Source organism: Mobula hypostoma, chromosome 9, assembly GCF_963921235.1.
Source record: "Mobula hypostoma chromosome 9, sMobHyp1.1, whole genome shotgun sequence".
Lineage (NCBI taxonomy): Eukaryota > Metazoa > Chordata > Chondrichthyes > Myliobatiformes > Myliobatidae > Mobula > Mobula hypostoma.
In genome coordinates this window covers 125,776,690-125,797,771 of record NC_086105.1, presented here as the reverse complement: position 1 = coordinate 125,797,771, position 21,082 = coordinate 125,776,690, and the positions used below count along the sequence as shown (strand labels likewise).

The following is a 21,082-nucleotide window of genomic DNA, read 5'->3' as shown; positions in this document are numbered from 1 at the left end:
GCTGCCTGGCCTGCTGCGTTCACCAGCAACTTTGATGTGTATACGTATAGAGTAATTGATTTACTTATTATTATTATAATATGTTTATTTTATTTATTATTTTTTTTCTCTCTGCTAGATTATGTATTGCATTGAAGTGCTGCTGCTAAGTTAACAAATTCCACGTCACATGCCGGTGATAATAGAACTGATTCTGATTCTGATTTGCCTTTTCGCCGGGCTGTTCACCGGTTGCAGGAGACTCTGGTTCCGCTGGTTGGCGATGTCCTGGGATCTTCCCGGTCTGGGACGACCGGACCAAGTTGGCGGCGCATGCGCGCGGACAGCAGCAGGGACTGGCGGTATGGCGAGGGGGTTACTGGGGCTGGCGGCAGTTCTGCGGTTGCTTACAGCGCTCAGCTGCCATCTGGCTCGGGGCGAGGATATCGTGGTGGGGTGCGGGGGATTCGTGAAATCCGACGTGGAGATTAATTACTCGTTAATTGAGGTGAGTGCAGGCCCGGGTTGCTGTTGGCTGTAAAGCCCCGAGCGGGGCAGCCGGGATCGGGGAGAGAGTCTGGTTTCTCTCACCCAGTGATTCATATCGGGGGCAAAAGGAGCCGTCTTCGTCAGATTGTGGTCCTTCTGAACTCACGGTGGGAGTACTGCCCTGTCAGAGACGCATTCCTTTGCCCGGATATTACGTGCTGCATTTACCTGACAGGTGTCTTCCCCCACCTGGCCGGCAGTTACCTCCCAAACACGCCCACCGCTTAGGCGGCAGTTGCCTTCCGACCATACTCCCCAACCCCGGCCAGTGCCTCCCTCTCACCTCTACCTACCTGGCTAGCCTGCCTCTTCACTCCTTGCTGCGCCTCCCGTTCCTGTTTCTCCGGTTTTTTTCTCTGGTCTAGTCTTGTGATAATCAAAATAGTCAAGCAGCAATCTTAGTACAGAAAAGAGCAGAAGAGCGCACAGTGCTGTTACTTTGAACCTGCGTTGCCATATGCATTTTTGGTTCATGGTCTGTGAAGCTCTCTGAGAATTAAGAAACTTTAGGAAATGAAGTTGATAACGAGTCAACTGAAGAAACAGGATTGATCAAAGGATAAACTTCTGGATCAAAGGAAGTGGAAAGTGTTGTAGTAGTTAGCGTTACACTTTTTCAAGTGGGTTTCCTCCCACTTTCCAGAGGTACAGTTGGCTTAGTAGATTGATTAATAATAACTTTAAAGAGCACTTTTCCTACAGATAATGTTGTTCAAGCAGCATCTCTAGGAAGATGTACAGTCGACGTTTCCGGCCGAGATCCTTTGTCAGGACTAACCGCTTCTTTCAGTTAGTCCTGACGAAGGGTCTCGGCCCGAAACGTCGACTGTACCACTTCCTAGAGATGCTGCCTGGCCTGCTGCGTTCACCAGCAACTTTTATGTGTGTTGCTTGAAATTTCAGCATCTGCAGATTTCCTTTTGTTGATGTGGTTCAAAGTGCTTTACTATGGAATAAAAGTGCAAACATGAAAAAAGACAAAACGATGTTAGTTAAAAGCAAAGTTAATTAAATAGGTTTTGAGCTGGTGTTTAAAAGTGCCAACTGAGCCTGCATCTCTTATGGCTTTAGGTATTGAATTCCACAGTTTAGGCGCCTGGTTCTTAAAAAGCTGACCTGCCAATTATCTTTTGAGGGAGATTGTTTAATTTTAAAGTCTGGCAGAAGAAGTCCTGAGAGCTCGAGCAGGATTATAAAACAAACGTGTTTCTGTGATGTACTCTGACCCCAGAGCATTAAGAGTTTAAAAACATGAGAACTTTAAAATCAGTTCTTAAAAAAATACAAGAAGCCAATATAGAATAGCCAGTATGGGAGTGATTGGTCACATGGGTGCAATTGGGTGGCATGGACTGGTTGGGTTGGAAGGGCCTGCTACCGTACTACATTTCTTTTTAAAAAATAACCAGTCATGAGGGAAGGGACAGTGTGGCAAAGTTACATTATTAAAGCTGCAGTGACTAATTGAGAAGTTGCATAAAAGAGATCTAAGGTCTCAGTGGCCCAATGAATTGAAAGGAATAAGACTGGACATGTGTAGTTAAAGGTGCCTCCAATTTCTAGGGCCTCAATGGCAGGCAAGATAGCAGCTGTTACTGTGTTAATACCAAATAACAGGTCTCAGTTAAGATATCAAAATATAATATGTTCTGCATGGGAATAAGTTCTTTGTATTACCTGTCAAGACTAAATAATTCCACTATTAGTAACTATGATGCTCCACATTCTTTAAGTGGAAATTGGAGGTAACAACCAATTGTCTGGCTGTAATGTGATGAAGGTGGGCAAACTGGGTTACCTGCTTTGTCTTATTCTATTGGAGAAGAGAAGCAATAAGAGGGAGCTGGGTCTTGGAAAGACGGTATGTCTTGGTGCTTAAAAAATGGGCTGATTGCTCTTGGTAGGGGAGAGAGAGCCCACACTGGACATAGTATGTAGCTATAATTGTTTTTTTGTGGCAAATATCTTTTTAGAAATATTGGTAGTTTTCTTTTCACTATTTTTGCTAATTTTTGTCAGTTTGATTTTTGATGCTCTAAATAAACACGCTTGCGCGAAAATGCTAAGCAACTCCAGCCATTTTGTTCTATGGTTGTAACCCACGACGTAAGAGACATGACCTCACAATTTGACAGCACTAGCATTGAACCAGAACTGTCAACTATAAATTGTTTCACCACATTGACAATTCCTGTGGGGATGCATATGTGATTGTAGAAGAGAACTGTGAAAAATTGAGATGTTGGCCCATCATATTTGCTGCAAAAATGGAGGAAGCACTGTAAGGGTTGATTATACTTTATTGTCGCCAAACAATTGATACTGGATCGTACAATCATCACAGCGATATTTGATTCTGTGCTTTCATCTCCCTTGATTACAAATATTAAGTATTAAAAATAGTAAAAATTAGTAAACATTAAAAATTTAAATTATAAATCATTAATGGAAAATAGAAAAATGGAAAGTAAAGTAGTGCAGAAAAAGGTCCGGATATTTGGAGGGTGTGGCCCAGATCCGGGTCAGGATCCGTTCAGCAGTCTTATCACAGTTGGAAAGAAGCTGTTCCCAAATCTGACTGTACGAGTCTTCAAGCTCCTGAGCCTTCTCCCAGAGGGAAGAGGGACGAAAAGTGTGTTGGCTGGGTGGGTCGTGTCCTTAATTATCCTGGCAGCACTGCTCCGACAGCGTGCGGTGTAAAGTGAGTCCAAGGACGGAAGATTGGTTTGTGTGATGTGCTGCGCTGTGTTCACGATCTTCTGCAGCTTCTTTCGGTCTTGGACCGGACAACTTCCATATCAGGTTGTGATGCACCCTAGAAGAATGCTTTTTACGGTGCATCTATAAAAATTAGTGAGGGTTTTAGGGGGAAGGCCAAATTTCTTTAGTTTTCTCAGGAAGTAAAGGTGCTGGTGGGCCTTCTTGGCAGTGAACTCTGCTTGGTTGGACCAAGTCAGGTTACTTGTGATATTGATTCTGAGGAACTTAAAGCTTTTGACCTGTTCCACTTGCGCACCACCGATGTAAATTGGGTTGTGAGGTCCGCTACTCCTTCTGAAGTCAACAACCAATTCCTTCATCTTGCTGACGTTGAGGGATAGGTTATTGTCTTCGTACCATGCCACCAGGTTCTTAATTTCCTCTCTACTCAAACTCAACATTACCCGAGATACGGCCTACAATTGTTGTGTCATCAGGAAACTTGTATATTGAGTTTGATGGAAACTTGGCTCCACAATCATGGGTGTACAGTGAGTACAGCAAGGGGGGGCTGAGTACACAGCCTTGTGGGGCACCAGTGCTCAGCATGATTGTAGAGGAGAGCTTGTCCCCTATTTTTACAGCCTGGGTCCTGTCTGTGAGGAAGTTGAAGATCCAGCTGCAGATCTGAGTGCTAAGGCCCAGGTTCTGGAGCTTAGGAATCAGTTTATTTGGAATGATGGTATTAAAGGCAGAGCTGTAGTCAATGAAAAGGAGCCTTACATATGCGTCTTTATTCTCCAGGTGTTCTAAGGAGGAATGTAGGGCCAGAGAGATGGCATCTACCGTTGACCTGTTGCTCCGGTAGGCGAATTGCAAAGCATAAGAGGTTGACCGGTAGGCTGTGGTTGATGTGTGCCATAACCAATCTCTCGAAGCACTTCATAGCAATTGATGTCAGAGCCACAGGTTGATAGTCATTCAGGCATGCCACCTTGCTGTTCTTCGACACTGGGATTATCGTTACCTTCTTAAAACATGAGGGGATCTTAGACCGAAGCAAGGAGCAGTTGAAGATGTCAGCAAACACTCCAGCTAGCTCACTTGCACAGGCCCGGAGAACCCGTCCCGGGACACCATCTGGGCCCGTCGCCTTCCTTGGATTTATCTTCAGGAAGGCCCTTCTAATGTCCTCCTCGGTGACGATGAATCTTGATGCCACCAGGTCCGGTTCATCCGGGGGGGGGGGGCGGGATGCTCCTCTTCTGTTCGAATCTTGCGTAGAATACGTTAAGTTCATCAGGAAGAGAAGCGCCATAGTTATTGATATTCCCAGCCTTTTCTTTGCGGCCAGTGATCTCATTTAGACCCTGCCATAGTCTACTGGCATCCCTGTGGTTAGCCTGGGCTTCCAACTTGGCTCGATATTGCCTCTTGGTGCCCTTAATGGCTTTCCGTGGTTCACGCCTGGATTCCTTGTAGCGACTGGTAACCCCGGACCTAAAAGCCGCAGCTCTAGCCTTTAAAAGGGACTTGACCTCATAATTCATCCAAGGTTTTCAGTTAGGGAATACCTGGATCGTCTTGCGAGACATCGAAAATCCCTCCGGTCGGATGGCACAGTCGGGGATTCAACTCCTTGAGCTTGTCCTGCCATTCATTCATATTATGGCTGATCTAAAATGGAATTTTTCTGGGATACTGATTTTAGACTGTTCTATCTCTCTGCATTGATGTTGGTCTATGTATTTGGGGTAAAAATGTAGAATAAATTTCATTGGGAATGTTTGAATTATGTTTAACAAGTGTAAAGGAATTCATGAACAAATGTCCTTTGAATTGATGTTTCAGAACCATACTTAATTTTTTTTCTCTACATTAAAGGAATATTGTGATTACTTTACAGATTAAACTATACACGAAGCAGGGAACGCTGAAATACCAGACGGATTGTGCTCCCAACAATGGTTACTTCATGATTCCTCTGTATGATAAGGTAGCAAATATTAAAAGCGATTGACATTAACTTTATGGCTGTAAGAATCAGTTTGTTCATATCCGTTTGCTTGTGACAAATTCTGACTCCAGATTCCAATTTATTGATATAATGTTTCACACTTCCTTAATGAATATTTCATTTTTGAGAGACGTACTGACTAGTTATTTGAACAATGGTAATATGATCAGTTTGTGCAACTGTGTATGGTCTTAATGAAGAAATAAGGTTATTTACTTTACAAATGTAATTAATTCTCTAAATTTCATAAAATATTCTGGTGTTGGGCATTGCTAACTGTAGATTAATTATTGCATTAGTGCATTGCCCACTTTCAGTGTAACTGTGCTTTGTCCTATGGCATCTGTCACAAATATGCCCTTGTAGTGTAACATTTAGCTCGACATATTACAGCTTGGTGCGTTGAAGTTCAGAGTTCATTCCTGGCATTTTCTCTAAGGAATTTGTATGCCAGCTGGAATGTGTGTATTTCCACCGGGTGCTGTGGTTTCCTCCCACAATCCAACGACATACCAGTTAGTAGATTAATTGGTCATTGTAAATTGTCCTTTGATTAGGCTAGGATTAAATCGGGGGTTGTTGGTGGTGTGGCTCAAAGGGGTTGAAGGGCTAACTCTGTACTGCATCTGTACATTCTGGTTGCTCAAAATTTTATGATGTGTTTCTTTCCTCTCTAGGGGGATTTCATTTTAAAGATTGAGCCTCCCCTAGGGTGGAGTTTTGGTGAGTGCTCTTCAAATGTGCATGACAAAAATCAGCTCTCATCTTTGTGATATTCCTGCATCGTTCTTTAGCTAATTTTGCTTCTTTGCATGAAATGGTCCTGAATGATAGTATAGTTTAACCTAATGACCATTAGAGAACATTTTTTCCAGACCACAGTTTTGTTTGTGAATGTTGTTGTATAGCCAGTGTTATTTATAATGAATCGTGATCAGGTATGAATGCCAAACCAGTATATGAATTTTTTTTATAATTACCATATTTGCTTAGCTACAAAATATATCTTGTATGTTGATATCATATGGATGTTACTTTAAGACATTGGAGTGGAATATGGATGTTACTTTAAGACATTGAGTGGAATTAGGTTATTCAGTGCACCAAGTATGCTTTTGATCATGGCTGATTTATTATTCCCTTTGAACCCTATTCGCCTGTCTTCCAACTGGAAATTTTCAACACCCTTATTGAATGAGAATTTTCGCTTTAAGTATACTTAATGATTTGGCCTTCACAGCTGACCGTGGCAATGTATTCCACAGAATCACCACCAATTCACTAAAGAAATTCCACCTCATCTCTGTTCTAAAGGGACATACGTTTATTATGAGACTTGCCCTTTGGACTTAAACTCTGCCATTATTGGAATAATCCTTATCATGTTAACTCAATTTAGGCTTTTCAGTATTAGGTAGATTTCAATGAGATCCCCCCCCCCCCCATCATTCTCCTGAACTTTAGTGAGTACTATCCTAGAGCCATCAAAAACACTCCTCAATGTTAACCCTTTCATCCCCAGTATAATTCTTGTAAACCTCCGGGCTTTCTCCATTGCTAACACTTTCTTCCTTGGATATGGGGCTCAAAACTACTCACAATATTCCAACTGTGGTCAGACCAATGCCTTATAAAACCTCAGCTTTACATCCTTGCATTTATATTCTAGTCCTCCCAAAGTGAATGCTAACATTGCATTTGCCTTCCTTACTACTGACTCACCCTTTGAGGAATCCTGCACTAGGACTCCCAAGTCCCTTTGCACCCCCATTTACAAAATAGTCCATACCTTTATTCCTTCTACCAAAGTGCGTGACCATATACTTTACTATACTGTATTTCATCTGCCACTTCTTTGTCCATTCTCCCACCTTGCCCAAGTTCTTACGTAGACTCCCTGTTTTCGCAGCACTACGTGACCTTCCATCTGTCTTTTCATCATCTGTGAACATGGTCACAAAAACCATTGATTCTATCATCTTGATCATTCTCATACAAAGTGAGAAGTAGCAGACCCAACACCAATCCTTGCGGAACACCACTAGTCCTGAGCTGCCAACCAGGAACGGCATGTGGTTGCGTGGAATGCATTGCCAGCGGTGGTAGTAGAGGCAGATACATTAGAGACATTTAACAGACTTAACTAGACCAATGGATGAAAGCATTGGGAAGGAAGAGTTAGATTGACCTTGGAATAGGTTAATAAGTTGGCACAACATCATAGGCCAAAGGGTCTATACTGTACTGTGCTGTATTGTTCTGTCCATCTTTTCGCCCCTTATTTTTTTTATTTGCCTTTGGTTTCTGAAAGTTGCTTAATCCTTTAGATTCCTGCTAATTTTTGCACTATTGTATTGCACTCTTTTGCTTTTATGTTGTCCTCGATTTCTGTTGTCAGCCATGGTTGCTCATTCTCCCTCTAAAACACTGCTACTTTTTGAGATGAAATGATCCTCCATCTTCCAATTTACTTCCAGAAACTCCTGCTACTGTTCCCTAGGGCCTCCTTCCAATCAGCTTTAGCCAGATCTCTCTCATGCCTTTGTAGTTGCATTTACTCACCTGTAATAGTGATACATCTAGTTTTAGTTTATCCCTCTCAACTGCAGAGTGAATTCTAAGCAAATCTTATTCAATGCACAACACCAAATCCAAAAAGCTATCTTAAAGGCATTCTACAAATTCATTCTCTTGGGATCCAGTGCCAGTCTGATTTCTGCAGTGTATCTGCATATTGAAATCCTTGTGACTGCTGTAACATTCCATTTCTCACATGCCTTTTCTATCTCCTCTTTTAATTTGTACCCCATATCCTGGCTACTATACAAAGGTTTGTATATATCCTGCTTTGGAGTCTTTTTACTCTTGTAGTTTCTTAACTGTGTGGGCACTTGGCCAAGTGGTTAAGGCATTGGACTAGCTACCTGAAGGTCGTGAGTTCGAGCCGCAGCCGAGGGAACGTGTTGTGTCCTTGAGCAAGGCACTTAATCACACATTGATCTGCGACGACACTGGTGCCAAGCTGTATGGGTCCTAATGCCCTTCCCTTAGACAACATTGGTGTCGTGGAGAGGGGAGACTTGCAGCATGGGCAACTGCTGGTCTTCCATACAACCTTGCCCAGGCCTGTGCCCTGGAGAGTGAAGACTTTCCAGGTGCAGATCCATGGTCTTGCAAGACTAACGGATGCCTTTTAGTTTCTTAACTGTATCCAGAAGAATTTTTCTAAGCAGCACTGCCTAGTAACACACCTATTTAATCACAGGACAATTTACGATGACCATGTAACCTGCTAGCTGGTATGTCTTTGGTTTGTGGGAGGAAACTGGAGTACCTGGGGAAACGCATGTGGTTCACAGGGAGAGCATACAAACTCCTACAGTCGGTGCCAGAATTGAGCTCTGGTATGCCCTGAGCTTGAATATCATCATGCTAACTGCGACACTAGAACCACCCCACTAACTCTGCCCACCTGCCTGTCTTTTCGATAGGATGTGTATCCTTGTGTGTTTAGGTCCCAGCTGTGATCTTTATTCAGCTATGACTCTACGGTGCTATCATATATTAGCTGTTTCAGCTAATTTCTAACTGTACTATAAGCTTATCTACCTTGTTTTGTATGCTGTGTACATTCATATAGAACACTTTCAATCCTGTATTCACAACCCCTTTTCTCAAGATTTTCTTTATGTTGCCTGAAGTTAAATTCTTATTTCTTTCTAAACTTACTGTCTTTTTTTATTCTGAAGACTTCATTAACCTCTTCCATACTCTCCTTCCTTTATACACAACCCATGCTATTCAGTTTAAAGCCCTATCCGCTGCCCTAGTTATATAATTTGCCATGAATGGGAATCCAGCCTGGTTCAAGTTGAGCTCGTCCTGTTGGAGCAGCTTCTACCTTCCCCATTACTGATATGAATATCCAGTGAACTTAGACTCACTTCGTCCGCACTGGTCTTTGAGCCATGTATTTAACTCGTATCTTATTGACTCTGTGCCGATATGCGCTTGGCTCAGGTAGCAGTCCAGTGATTTTTAATTTAGCCCCTGGCTGCTCATGATCCCTTAGTAGAACCTCTTATTCTACCTACATGGACCATGATAAATGGATCTTTGCCCTCCCTCTTCAAGTTCCTCTGCAGGTCAGATGAGATGTCCTGAAGACAGCCTTTGGGACTCTTGATCCTTGCAACAAGAATTGTGACCATTCCTCTGAATGTGCTATCTCCAATTACAACTACATTTCTCTACTCTTCCTCTGCATCACCACCAAATGGTTCCCTAAAGCATTGTGGCATGGTTAAGTTGCTCATCCTTCACACAGCTCCCACTCACCCTCACAAGGAGCAAGAATCTCAGACTTGTTGGACAAGAGCAGAAGCTCCATCTCAGAAGCTGAACCTTGCTGTTTGGATGCAACATCTTGCCACATCCACAGTCACACCCCCTTGTCTCTGACCACAGACTGAATTTGAAGCAGTTGATCTAATAGTTGTTATAGTGAAACAATGTCTATGTAACTCTTTCCCTCCCTGATGTGTTGTGGTATTTGAGGTTATCAACTTTGAACCTCAGTTCATTGAGCAGCAACACTTGCTGAAGATGTAGTGACCAGGAACCACAATGGACTCCACCAGCACCCATTTTATGCAGCTACAACTCATTAGCTGATCCTGCATCCCTACCTACTGACAACGCTGACATTAATTATCCATTTCTATTTGCATCTGAATTAAAGAAGTGGTTATAATAATCAGTCACAGTGATGGGTCTAGACTTTGCAGGCCAGACTGAATAAATTTCCAATTGTCAAAACAATAAAAATATTTGATTTAATTTTGTTGAGACTGTCATGGTGTGATTTAGTGGCAGCTTTCAACTGCTCTTGAGATATTTGATTATTGCCTTAAAGCTTCCTGAAATAGGGTAATTTCTCACTGGTGTGTCTGTTACATCCCCCAAGATCCACTTGATACAGACTTTTTGTATCTGGAAACAGGTTTTTCTTTAAATAATGTTAAAGCACTTGTGAAATTGTTAAAAATAATAGTTCTATTTTTGGAAGGCAGGTAATTGAAATAAATCTGAATATATTACTTTGTATGTTACATGTTCAACTGATTCCTTAAAATTCTTCAAGATATTTTTCAAAAAGTCCTCAAGTGATATTAATGGTAATTTATTCCAATTATATTAAACTTGGTGTTGTTCAAAACAATTTTTTGTAAAGAGTAGTTATTAACCACTAGGTGGAGCTAACAGCCTGCAATTTTACAGGATACTTCTGACACTGTACCTGGAGTCCTGCGTATAGTTTTGATCTTGATATTTTACGAAGATAGTGCTTGTATTGGAGTCAGTGTACCAAAGGTTTTCTATAGATTAATTTCTGGGATTAAGGGGTTAACATTTGAAGAAAGGTTAAAGTAATGTTCATTGAAGTACAGAAGAATGAGAAGTGTTGTTACAGAAGCACAAAATCTTTGATAGTGATTGATGGGTAGATACTGAGAATATTGTCCATGGTGGGGTGTCTAGAATTAAGTGGCATTGCACAATAAAAAGTCACACATTTCAGATGCAGATGAAAAATTTATTTTCTCGAAGGTTTGTGGCTCTTTCGAGTTTTCCACCTCAGAAAGCTGTGAAAGTGGAGTCATTAAACATGTGAGGCAGAGACATTTGAACCACAAGGGATTCAAGGAGATGGAGAGAGAGAATGGGAAAGTGGTGTTAGCCAGTATTGGATTAGCTATAATCTCAATTAATAGCAATACAAGTTTGCAAGCTGACTGACCTTTTTCTGCACCAGTTTCATTCATTGTTACATTTTGAATGTTCTTGTATTGTTCTTTCATACATTCAAATCAGTTATCTTACTGATTAAAGCTCTGGTACTGTTTACTTTAATAATTAGATCTCATGACAAAAGGAGGCAGATATTTCATGTGAAATTGTATTTCTCTAGCTTTGAATGATGCCACAAGGAGTTTGCTGGTAATGTAGAAGTATTTGTTAGCTTTAAAAGAACTCTTGTTTTTCTCTCCTCCTATGCAACCAGAACCTACAAATGTGGATCTTCATATAGATGGCGTTAATGATATTTGCACCAAAGGCGAGGACATAAATTTTATGTTTACTGGATTTTCTGTTTCTGGAAAGGTAAGAAGTGTTTTTATTTTGTATTTTTGTTCATTGATAAATTCTGAACAAAGGTTCTTTGGAGATGGTGTGGAACATTGTAGAACAAAATGACACTTGATATTATTACTGTATTTGGTGAAGGAGGCCTCTGATACTTTAGACCTTTTAATTCTAATTATTTTGAATATCCACAATTGTAATTTCGTCTTCATTGCTGGAAACTTGGGAATTAACTTGTAGTTGAAAATAAACATTTATTCATGAATTCCTCTTAACACACTACCAGTGAATAAAGTAAATTTTGTAAATATTTGTAATGTCCTGTTTTCTCAGGTGTTAAGCAAAGGTCAAAGTTTAGGACCTGCTGGTGTTCATGTTACATTGAGAAAGGCTGGAACAGATATAGATCAGACTTCATTGACTCAAATTGGAGGAAAGTATGTATATGTTTAATAGTGGTTTTAACAGGATGGTAAAGACATTATAAATTCATTCTAAAAGGAATCAATATTTTCTCTCTCTTTGTAGATATGCATTTACAAGAGTGTTGCCTGGTGACTATGAAATATTTGCTTCTCACCCTACCTGGACTCTTCAAAAAGTAGGTTTAGCTCTAATTGTTTCGGTAAATACCTTGTAGTAGGTCATGTGGGAAATTCTGAAAGTGATTCATTTTTATGATTGTCCGTGCAGAAATCGTGTAGTTATTACTATGTGTGATGGCCATAGAATTTCATGATGTACGGCAATTACCTCAATGTGTGGCAATTGCCTCACTGAAATGTAACCGTCCCATGATCATTTATTAACACATGCCTTCATGCATAACTGATACTGGCCTATTACTTCAGGGCTTGCATGCACAGTGCGTATAAACACTATAGCAAGTGGTAAAGTTCATAATGTATAATATAATGTATATTATATCAAAACATAATTAGACCACAGCCTAACCTTGTAGCTGAAATAATGGTTATAAAGTGCTCAAGTTGTACACGTTTCCTTTGTCTTTGCCTGAACCCCTGAATTAGATTTTGGCCATATAAATTACTTTATATTTGTCATTCTCTAAGCTATACCATAAATAAGTTTTCAGACCATGCTTGCAGTATTAATGTACCCATATTTGGAATTTTTAGTTGAAAACTGAATTTCACTGCATTTAGATATTTTGAATTTTAACTGATTTATTTTGCTTTTGTTGTTCAGGCATCTACTTCAGTGCAGGTGATGAATTCTAATGCAAACATAGTTGATTCTTTGGTAGTTGCTGGATATGACGTTTTGGGCTCTGTGCGAAGTGATGGTGAGCCAATGAAGGGAGTAGTGTTTCTACTGTTCTCCTCATTGGTCTCCAAAGAGGTGAGAGAGAATAATGTGACTTTACTGTGAGAAGCTGTCAATTGTATTTTGTAGCAGGTTAAGTTCATTGGTTATTTACAATTTGTATCTGAATTCATAAAATCTGATAATTAGCTTTTTAGAAATGTATGCATTTCATTTTCTTCTAAAGCCTTGAGTCTAAATGTGAAGGAGTAATCCTCAGAAGATTGAACCTATGCTTGATCTCATTGAAAGCATTTCAGTTGCTGCTGTTCTTCATCTTGTGCAGTGATTGTTTTTGACAATTATCATTCCTTCCTTGTTGGTAGGATGTTGCTGGATGCAATTTGTCTCCAGTTGAAGGATTTCAAGCACCAGACGAAGCATCATCTTTCCTGTGCAGCGTTGTGTCAGGAGAAGATGGATCATTTATTTTTTCATCCCTTCCCAGTGGAGAATATACAGTGGCAAGTACACAATGAATAATTCTTTAGCAGTATTGCTACTTTTTGGTTTTGAAGCTCTTCACAAGATCACATTACAAATGCACATGTAGTAAATTAATTTTGGATTTTATGGAGGTAATAGACTATTCTGTTATCTGTGTGTAATCTAGGAAAGGAAAATGTTTTACTTTTTTATTTCAGATCTCCAGCATCTTCATTTATCGATTTCCATCTAATTTTGAATTACAGTAAAACTGTGAAAAGCTGCTATTGGACAATTAGAAATCCTGCTGGTTTGCCATCTGGCTCATCTGTCCCTGTGACCTACACTCTCGACTTGCATGTTCCTTCTTAAACTCACTGAGGCCAGGCTTTTTTTTTAACTCACTGGTGCTGTATTTCCACACTTGTATTTTTTAAACTCACCAGACCCAGTTTACTGTGATCACTTTAAACTCACTTGGTTCTCTGGGAAAATTAATTGCTGTGTAACAGCTTAGCAAAAAAAGGTGAACGAGAAGTGTTTTGGATTATTAATGGAAATAACTCCAATTGTTTGGAAAATCTGCCAGTCTGGTGCCATTAAAGTTCTGAGAGCGCTGGATGTTGGAGTTCTTCTTTACCTAGTTTTCTCACTTCCAAGAGCATATAGTGTGCTCTTGTATATGATTCCAGTATCCCACAGTCCTCTGTCTTTCCGGGATGCTGCTGTCCCCAACTCCCTCCAGGTTCTCACCTTTTGCTGCTGCCTTTTAGAATCATAGGAAACAGAGGGTCGTGGTGAGATTAAAAGGCAGTCAAAGGGTGCTAGTTTTCTGCCTCATCCCAAAGGCAAGATGGGACGTTAATTGGCTACTGTAAACTCCCTTAGGAATTAAAGGGGAATTGAAAGGCCTGAGACAAAATAGGCTGCAGGACTATAGAGAAATATGAGAGGTTGGGTCTATGGCATTCCTCTTTTGGGAGAGGTATGGATTTGAAAGGTTAAATTACCTCCTGTATGATATAAGTTAAGCAGGACTGTGCTTTTTCCATACAAAGATTTCTTTAGACTGTCTGCTATCACCAGCTTTGGCCACCAGATGTCTCAAGTGATCTATCAGGGAGTTGTAATTATATAGTACGGAAACAGGTCATTTAATCATCCCAGCTTGTTTATTCTAACCAAAGTGTCAATCCGAGCCACTCGTATTTGCCTGTGTTTGGTCCATAATCCTTTCAACCAGGGGTTCCGAACCTGGGGTCCACAGACCCCTTGCTTAATGGTATTGGTCCATGGCATAAAAAAGGGTTGGGAAACCCTGCTCTAAATCTAAATCCATGGACCTGTCTAAATATCTTTTAAATGTTTTAATTGTGTTTGTCTCTACAGTTTTCTCTCATAGCTGATTCCATACATCCACCACCCTCTTTGTGAAAATGTTTCCCCTCTCACCTTGTATCTTATGTCATTTAGCCCACCTCCAACCCCCACCTTGGGGAGAAAGATGTTGTCTGTCTATCTTAATTAAGCCCCTCATGATATTATACATGTCTGAACAGTCACCCTCTCAGTCTCTAATGCACAGAAAAAAAAAATCCCAACTTATCAGGCCTCTCATTATAACACAAGCCCTTCAGTCCCAGTTACAACCTAGTGAATCTTTATTGCATCTTTCCAGCATATTGACAACTTTCCTATAGCTGATCAAACAGAACTACATGCAGTACTTCAAGTGTAGTCTCACCGGTGATCTGTACTGTTTCCAAAGTACTTCCTGTACTCAATATTATGAATGATGAAGGCAAACCTGTCAGCTTCACCTTCACCACCCTCATATACATGTATCACTACTTTCAGGGAGCTACGTACCTATACTTGTATCCCTCTGGTTCTCTGTCCTATAGCACTCTTCAAGATCCACTATTTACATTTACTGTGTATTCCTTTTGGAACATTTTTTCAGGGGACTGTTCGTTTTTCTATTGCAATTGGAATTTTCATTTAACGTAATCTAACACAAACTTTGAAAATTGGAATACATTTATTTTCAGTAATTTTTTCCCCCTTTTGATGCACTCTTTGTTTAATACTGCAACTCTCACCTCAAAAGCATTTTGAAATATGATTTGGATCTGGTGATGGCTTTCAAACAGGTAAATCATTTGAAAATCATTGCCATCGTGGGCTAGAAATATACTTAATGGTCCTTGATGCAGATCTTGTTGCCATTATGCATGAAAGAAAATAAACTGTAAAAAGATAGCTTGTTCTGGACAACTAACAAACATGTTCTTCATGAGGGTGGGGAGAAGATGACAAAGGGTGCAAGGGTATATTTGATATACATTTTAGTTAGAAAACTTGAATTTGTGGGCTGCAATAACAGACTTGAATTTACAATTAAAAAGTACTGAAAATATGCACAGGAGCTGTGAAGGAATTTGAAAGGTACTTTGGAGAGATGTCATGGTAAATTCCAAAGGGAAGCCATAAGTTGACATTATTTTTCTTGAAATGTACCATTTAATAATTTTCATTTTAGATGTACAACAATAACAAAGGTACTGAAAAATCTAACTTAGTAAAATAAAGGAAACTAAAGTTAATTAAAATCTCAATCTTTGCCTATGCAATGCAGCCCTCAATGAACTTGGTGGTCTCAGATCCTGAACAAGGTCATATTATACATGTCTTGAATGATTGTGATTAGTGGGTTAGAAAAGCTATTTCTTTCTGGGCCGGCTGGTGGCGCAATGACATTGTTGCCGGACCCGGGTCCCGAGTACGCTTTTCATCCGTGCCGGGTTGAGTGTCGAGATCGCAACTCGACCTCGTAAAATAAGGGGAAAAATACTGTGAAAATGTCTGTGTGAAGAGTGGCTCACCACACAGTCTCTCTCTCGCTCCGCGCCTTGTAGAAGCCATGAAAAAGACATCATCACAGACGCAGACGCAGACGCACAGATTTGCACGCACGCACATGCCAAAGAAAAAAGGTATTTCAAGTGGTGGAAGGACCTGTAAGCTAAGAGCTCATATCCAAATTAGAAGATGTCAATAGAATGGAATCTTGGAAATTGTGTATGACTGCTAATCATTACCATATTGTGCATTTAGCGTACATGCATGAGGGTAAGGGTGAAATTCTCTCTGTCGTGTAATCAACTATGATCTAAGTAATTCTAAATCTATGCAATTAATTTAGATTTACTTATTAAGCCTTTGCAGTATACATCCAGAATTTAGGGTTAGATTGTAAATTATTTGCAAAAATATTTCAAATTTTTTCGCAAATATTTGTTTGGATATGCACTCAGATATTTATTTACTAAATTTGCAAGTCTGTAAATTTAATGCACTGTTTAAACCCTAGATACCATTTTATAGAGGAGAAAGAATCACGTTTGATGTTGCTCCATCAAGGCTCGATTTTTCTGTGGGACATGATAGTTTGAGGATTGAGGTATGATATTGAAAAATGTCTTGTGTGAAATGTGTTTGAAAACCTGAGGCATACCTTGGCATATGTTGTCACGTTTTTTTATTGCTGTGTAAACAGTAATTAATATTTTGCATTATCACTACAGGTGCACATCATGTCAATTTTAATATAAGGCCAAACAGTTAGTTTCTACGGGAGAATAATATTATGTGCCTTAACCTCTTCACAATTAATGAAGCTGTTTTTGTATACTTAATTATTGATAAGATGTCTGAATTCATTAGTCTGTAATTCCAGTTTGCCACCTGTCTGCATAAATAGTGCAGCTAAGCAGCTTATCGTTTGTGTGGTGTTCAATTGCAAAGAGTAGTTAACTGGAAACCAGTGCTCTTAATAAAATACTAATTTTTCTGTAATATTAGGTAAATGTTGAGATGTGCCCTGATGTCAAATCATGGAATTTTTAGAATTGATCTTCCTGATGAAAAGCATCTTCTGGAGGCTAGATCACTGAGGGTGTTTAAAGAAGAATTAGACAAATGTCTGAAAAATCAGAATTGAGAGCCATTGTGAACTGGCACAGAACAGGTGCCAAGGCTTGGGGCAGATAAGTCATCATCACGTTGAATAGCAGGGCAAGTCTGAGGGGGCCAACTACTTCTATTTCCTTCTGTTCTTGTGTTATCTGTCTAGTCTCTTGAGGTGCTCCGAATAGTTTGACAGGTTTTACATCCGTGGAGTAGGATAGTGATGAAATCTGCATTATGGGCCCAGATCTCTTACTGACTTTCCAAAGGTCAGAAGCAATCAAAGTGCATGGGATCAGTTTTCTGAAGGAAGCTGAACTCTCTTCAAAGTCCATCCCTCATTAGTGATTTATGATGGGTCATGTCCCCAAGGCCTGAGGTAGGCTGATAGAGCACCCTAATGTTTAATGAGAATTGTAAGATTCTACATTGTGCGAAGCATTGCATTGCGTTTGCATGAGGATACACTGAAGATTAGTTGTAGATCCCTTGGGGATTCTGATCTTTATGCAGAAATAATGGAGCATATTCCAGCCATTCTGCATCAGATGCTTTTTTTCATGTTCTTTTGCTCGTCGTCATTTTGCCTGTGTAACAGCTGGCCTTCTGCTGTCTATCAGCACATGTGCTCCAAACAGTTGATACTGACAAAGAAGTAGAGGAGTAGTTCCTCTCTGATCTTGAGCAGCATTCCCAAGGAGGAAAGATCATTTTTCAGATTTCAAAAATTGCATAGAATCATGTAAACAGAATTGCAGTGTAAGGCTACTTGGAGACTCTTTTGCACTACATTTTCTTGATTTGTTCTGGGAGCTTGAGATAGGAAAAATGTATAGATATTACCAAAGCCATGTATGTAATGGATCTTCGCCTTGTTAGATACAGTATGAATAACTGGGTCACTTTAAGCCATTGTAAACAGATTCAATCACCGTTAAAGGAAAATCAATATTGTCTCTCTAGGACACTTTGACTCATGATATTCAGCAGCGTTTCCAAGAGAAACTATCTGCAGTGTCAACATGTAATGATAATTCAAATTTTTGGAAGGAGTTAAAGACCGCTAATCTTTTGGTATACATTATACTGAGTCCTTTAGCTATATTGCCTGCCCTCAATCTTTAATGAAAATTATACTATCTGGGGCTGACCATTTAAGATTGAGAAGAAATGTCCTCACTCAGGAGATCTTGGAGACTCTTATCACTGTGAGAGTATTAAAGGGAATTATCAACAGATTATTTAATATCCAGGGGAGCTAAGGTTGTAGAATTGAACCCTAAAGTACTGTTGAGGCATGATCTTGTCAAATGCTGAATCAGTGGGATGAATGGGCTCGCTCTATTTGTGTTTCTTATGTTTGTTGCAGCCAGTGTTTCGAGTGATGGGATTCTCTGTCACTGGCCGTGTTTTGAATGGGCCGAACGGACAAGGAATTCATCGTGCTACTGTTACCCTAAATAACCAAATCAAAGGTATTTAAAAATTGAAGCATTGTATCTATTATGAGAAGGACACATTATAATGTTCAACTGTTATTTGAGGAATTATATTAATTAGAGAAGGATATTTCTTCTATGCCTCTGAAGTTCTTAAATTGTCTTGTTAATCATTGGAAGACTTCCTGATGGTGGGCGTGGGAGGGAACAAATGCTAGAGTGGAAAATGCATTATGGAAGCTCTCTGTGATTACATCTTTTCAACTCATTAATTTCAATCCTTATTAACTTCAAATACAGCCAGGATTTCTTCCTGATTCTAAATGTAGTTAGGATTGGTGCTATTTGTTTCTGATGCGCAAATGTTAGAAAGACAATAAGAAATTTATAGAGAAAGCAAGCCGTTGTATATCTGAGATCACCTCTGCACGATTCCAGACAACGTAGTTTCTGTTGGTGTTACTGTTAAAGTACAGTCAGCAGTGATTGGTCCAGTGTAACTGTAGAATTGGTCCTTTCAAGAACAAGCTGCTTCTATTTGAACAAATTTCAAAATATCAAAAAATATGTATTTCCCCACTTCAGCAGACTGCATTTAGTAGTTATTGTTGAGCACTAATGACTTCCTCTCATCCTCTGTCTGCTGACATATGTAACAGTCAAAGCTTAGTTAAATAGTAATGAATTAAATGACATGCTTTTACTTTGTTTTGACTCTGGTGCATTTACTTGTATTACTCCCTGGATACAAGCTTGAGATTACAGTGCAGTATTTCTGTTCACTGTTAATTATATCTGCTAGAGATATCCTTCTTCATTTAAATTTGTGCAGAGATGCGCATTTTGCAAAAAGAGTGAGATCAAACAGGTAACCTATGTTAGCAGGAAAAATAATAGCTTTTTCCATCTATATCTGAAATGTCAGAATTTATTATTGGAAACTTATTTGTGCAATTTTTTTTGTACCCAGTTTTCAGACATTACTAGTATGGTTCTATAAGACTTAGATTTGAGTGCCACAGAAATAAGTTCTTTCATATGTGTAGTTAAACGGCCATTACCATGTCTACCAGTACGCCCCTTTGTTTTTACCCAAGTCATTTCTGTACACAGTTTTTGGAAATTAATGGGAATGGTTCTTTAACAGTAGATGTCTTGTACTAGTAAGATTAGAACAGCTTGTACCACAATGTAATAAATGGAAGTCAGAAAGGCATTTTTCAGGAGTTTCTGCCTATTACACTCTCTGGATGGCTCTCATGTTCTTTCAGAAATTTTGCTTTATCACTCATCTTTCATTTTTGAACAGTGACTACAAAGGTTGATGGCTCATTCAGGCTTGAAAACATGACTGCAGGTACATACACCATAAACACACAGAAAGAACACATTTTCTTTGAACCAGTTACTGTGAAGATTGCCCCTAATACACCTCAGCTGGCTGATATCCTGGCCACAAGGTAGGAGAATTACAACATACAGAAAATAAGTATTATATACATTAATATTTAGTACCGTTAGCTATATTTTTCAAACCTCATTTTAACACAATTTTCTGTTTTTCTTTTGGTGCTTCATAGCTTTAGTGTCTGTGGACAAGTGACAATCAAACGTTTCCCTGAAGGATTAAAACAGATAGTCAAGTATAAATTAGCAATGGTTCCTCAAAATAAGGATAAGTCTTCGATTATAACAGAATCAGATTCTCATGGATCATTCTGTTTCCAGGCCAAAACGGGAACCTATAACATTCAGGTGAAGAAACTTGGAAAATTATGTGCTTTTATGAAGCTTGCTTGTTTGTTTATCTGGGAGTACAATGTTGGTTCATTTTTAATTTCATGTTACTTTTTAAGCTTGGGAATCATATTTATTGTCATATGTTTAGTTTTCCATTTCCATCTAGTAACACTTTTGCACATTCAAAGATCATGGTGTGAGTATGAAGAAAACCAATACAGGTTCCCCCCACTATCCGAAAGTAGAGCGTTCCTATGAAACCTTTCATAAGCCGAAATGGCATAAAGCGAAGAAGCAATTACCATTAATTTATATAGGAAAAATCTTTGAGCATTCCCAAACCCAAAAAATAACCTACCAAATCATACCAAATAACACATAAAACCTAAAATAACACTAACATATAGTAAAAGCAGGAATGATATGATAAATACACGACCAACAGTAACATTGGCAGCTTTCAAGATTCTTTCTCTCTGTGTGTAAATAGTACGAATGGTGGACGCAGGCAAGTTCAACGCACGCACAATGTCTTTATTTCGTTCACCATGATCGAAGCGCTTAATTATGTTCAGTTTTACACTAAGTGTAACACCCTTACGAGCTCTCTTAGGCTTTTCTGATACCTTAAGGCACATCTTGCTAACGGGTGCACAAAATAAATCGAGATAAAGCACAGATGCTCACAGACACAGTTCAAAGCTATGGTAGCTTGATGCTGAGTGCAGTTCCCAGGGAAGGCGCTTGGTGGCGCCACTCTCGCTGTTCGGTGTGCGTGCTGCCTCTATAA

The 21,082-nt window shown here is 39.5% G+C and overlaps 1 protein-coding gene across 1 annotated transcript in view; it reads left to right on the top strand.

The window, feature by feature from the left end:
* The first annotated feature begins 324 nt into the window (after positions 1-324).
* The window catches only part of nomo (nodal modulator), a 60,856-nt gene continuing 40,098 nt past the window's right edge, over positions 325-21,082 (top strand). The window contains exons 1-12 of the mRNA XM_063059069.1: positions 325-487; positions 5,135-5,224; positions 5,923-5,968; positions 11,310-11,410; positions 11,726-11,829; positions 11,921-11,993; positions 12,602-12,754; positions 13,045-13,182; positions 16,518-16,607; positions 18,483-18,588; positions 19,862-20,012; positions 20,133-20,307. Coding sequence (XP_062915139.1) covers positions 344-487; positions 5,135-5,224; positions 5,923-5,968; positions 11,310-11,410; positions 11,726-11,829; positions 11,921-11,993; positions 12,602-12,754; positions 13,045-13,182; positions 16,518-16,607; positions 18,483-18,588; positions 19,862-20,012; positions 20,133-20,307 — 1,371 coding nt within the window. The 5' untranslated portion in view covers positions 325-343. The remainder of the gene's footprint in view (positions 488-5,134; positions 5,225-5,922; positions 5,969-11,309; positions 11,411-11,725; positions 11,830-11,920; positions 11,994-12,601; positions 12,755-13,044; positions 13,183-16,517; positions 16,608-18,482; positions 18,589-19,861; positions 20,013-20,132; positions 20,308-21,082) is intronic.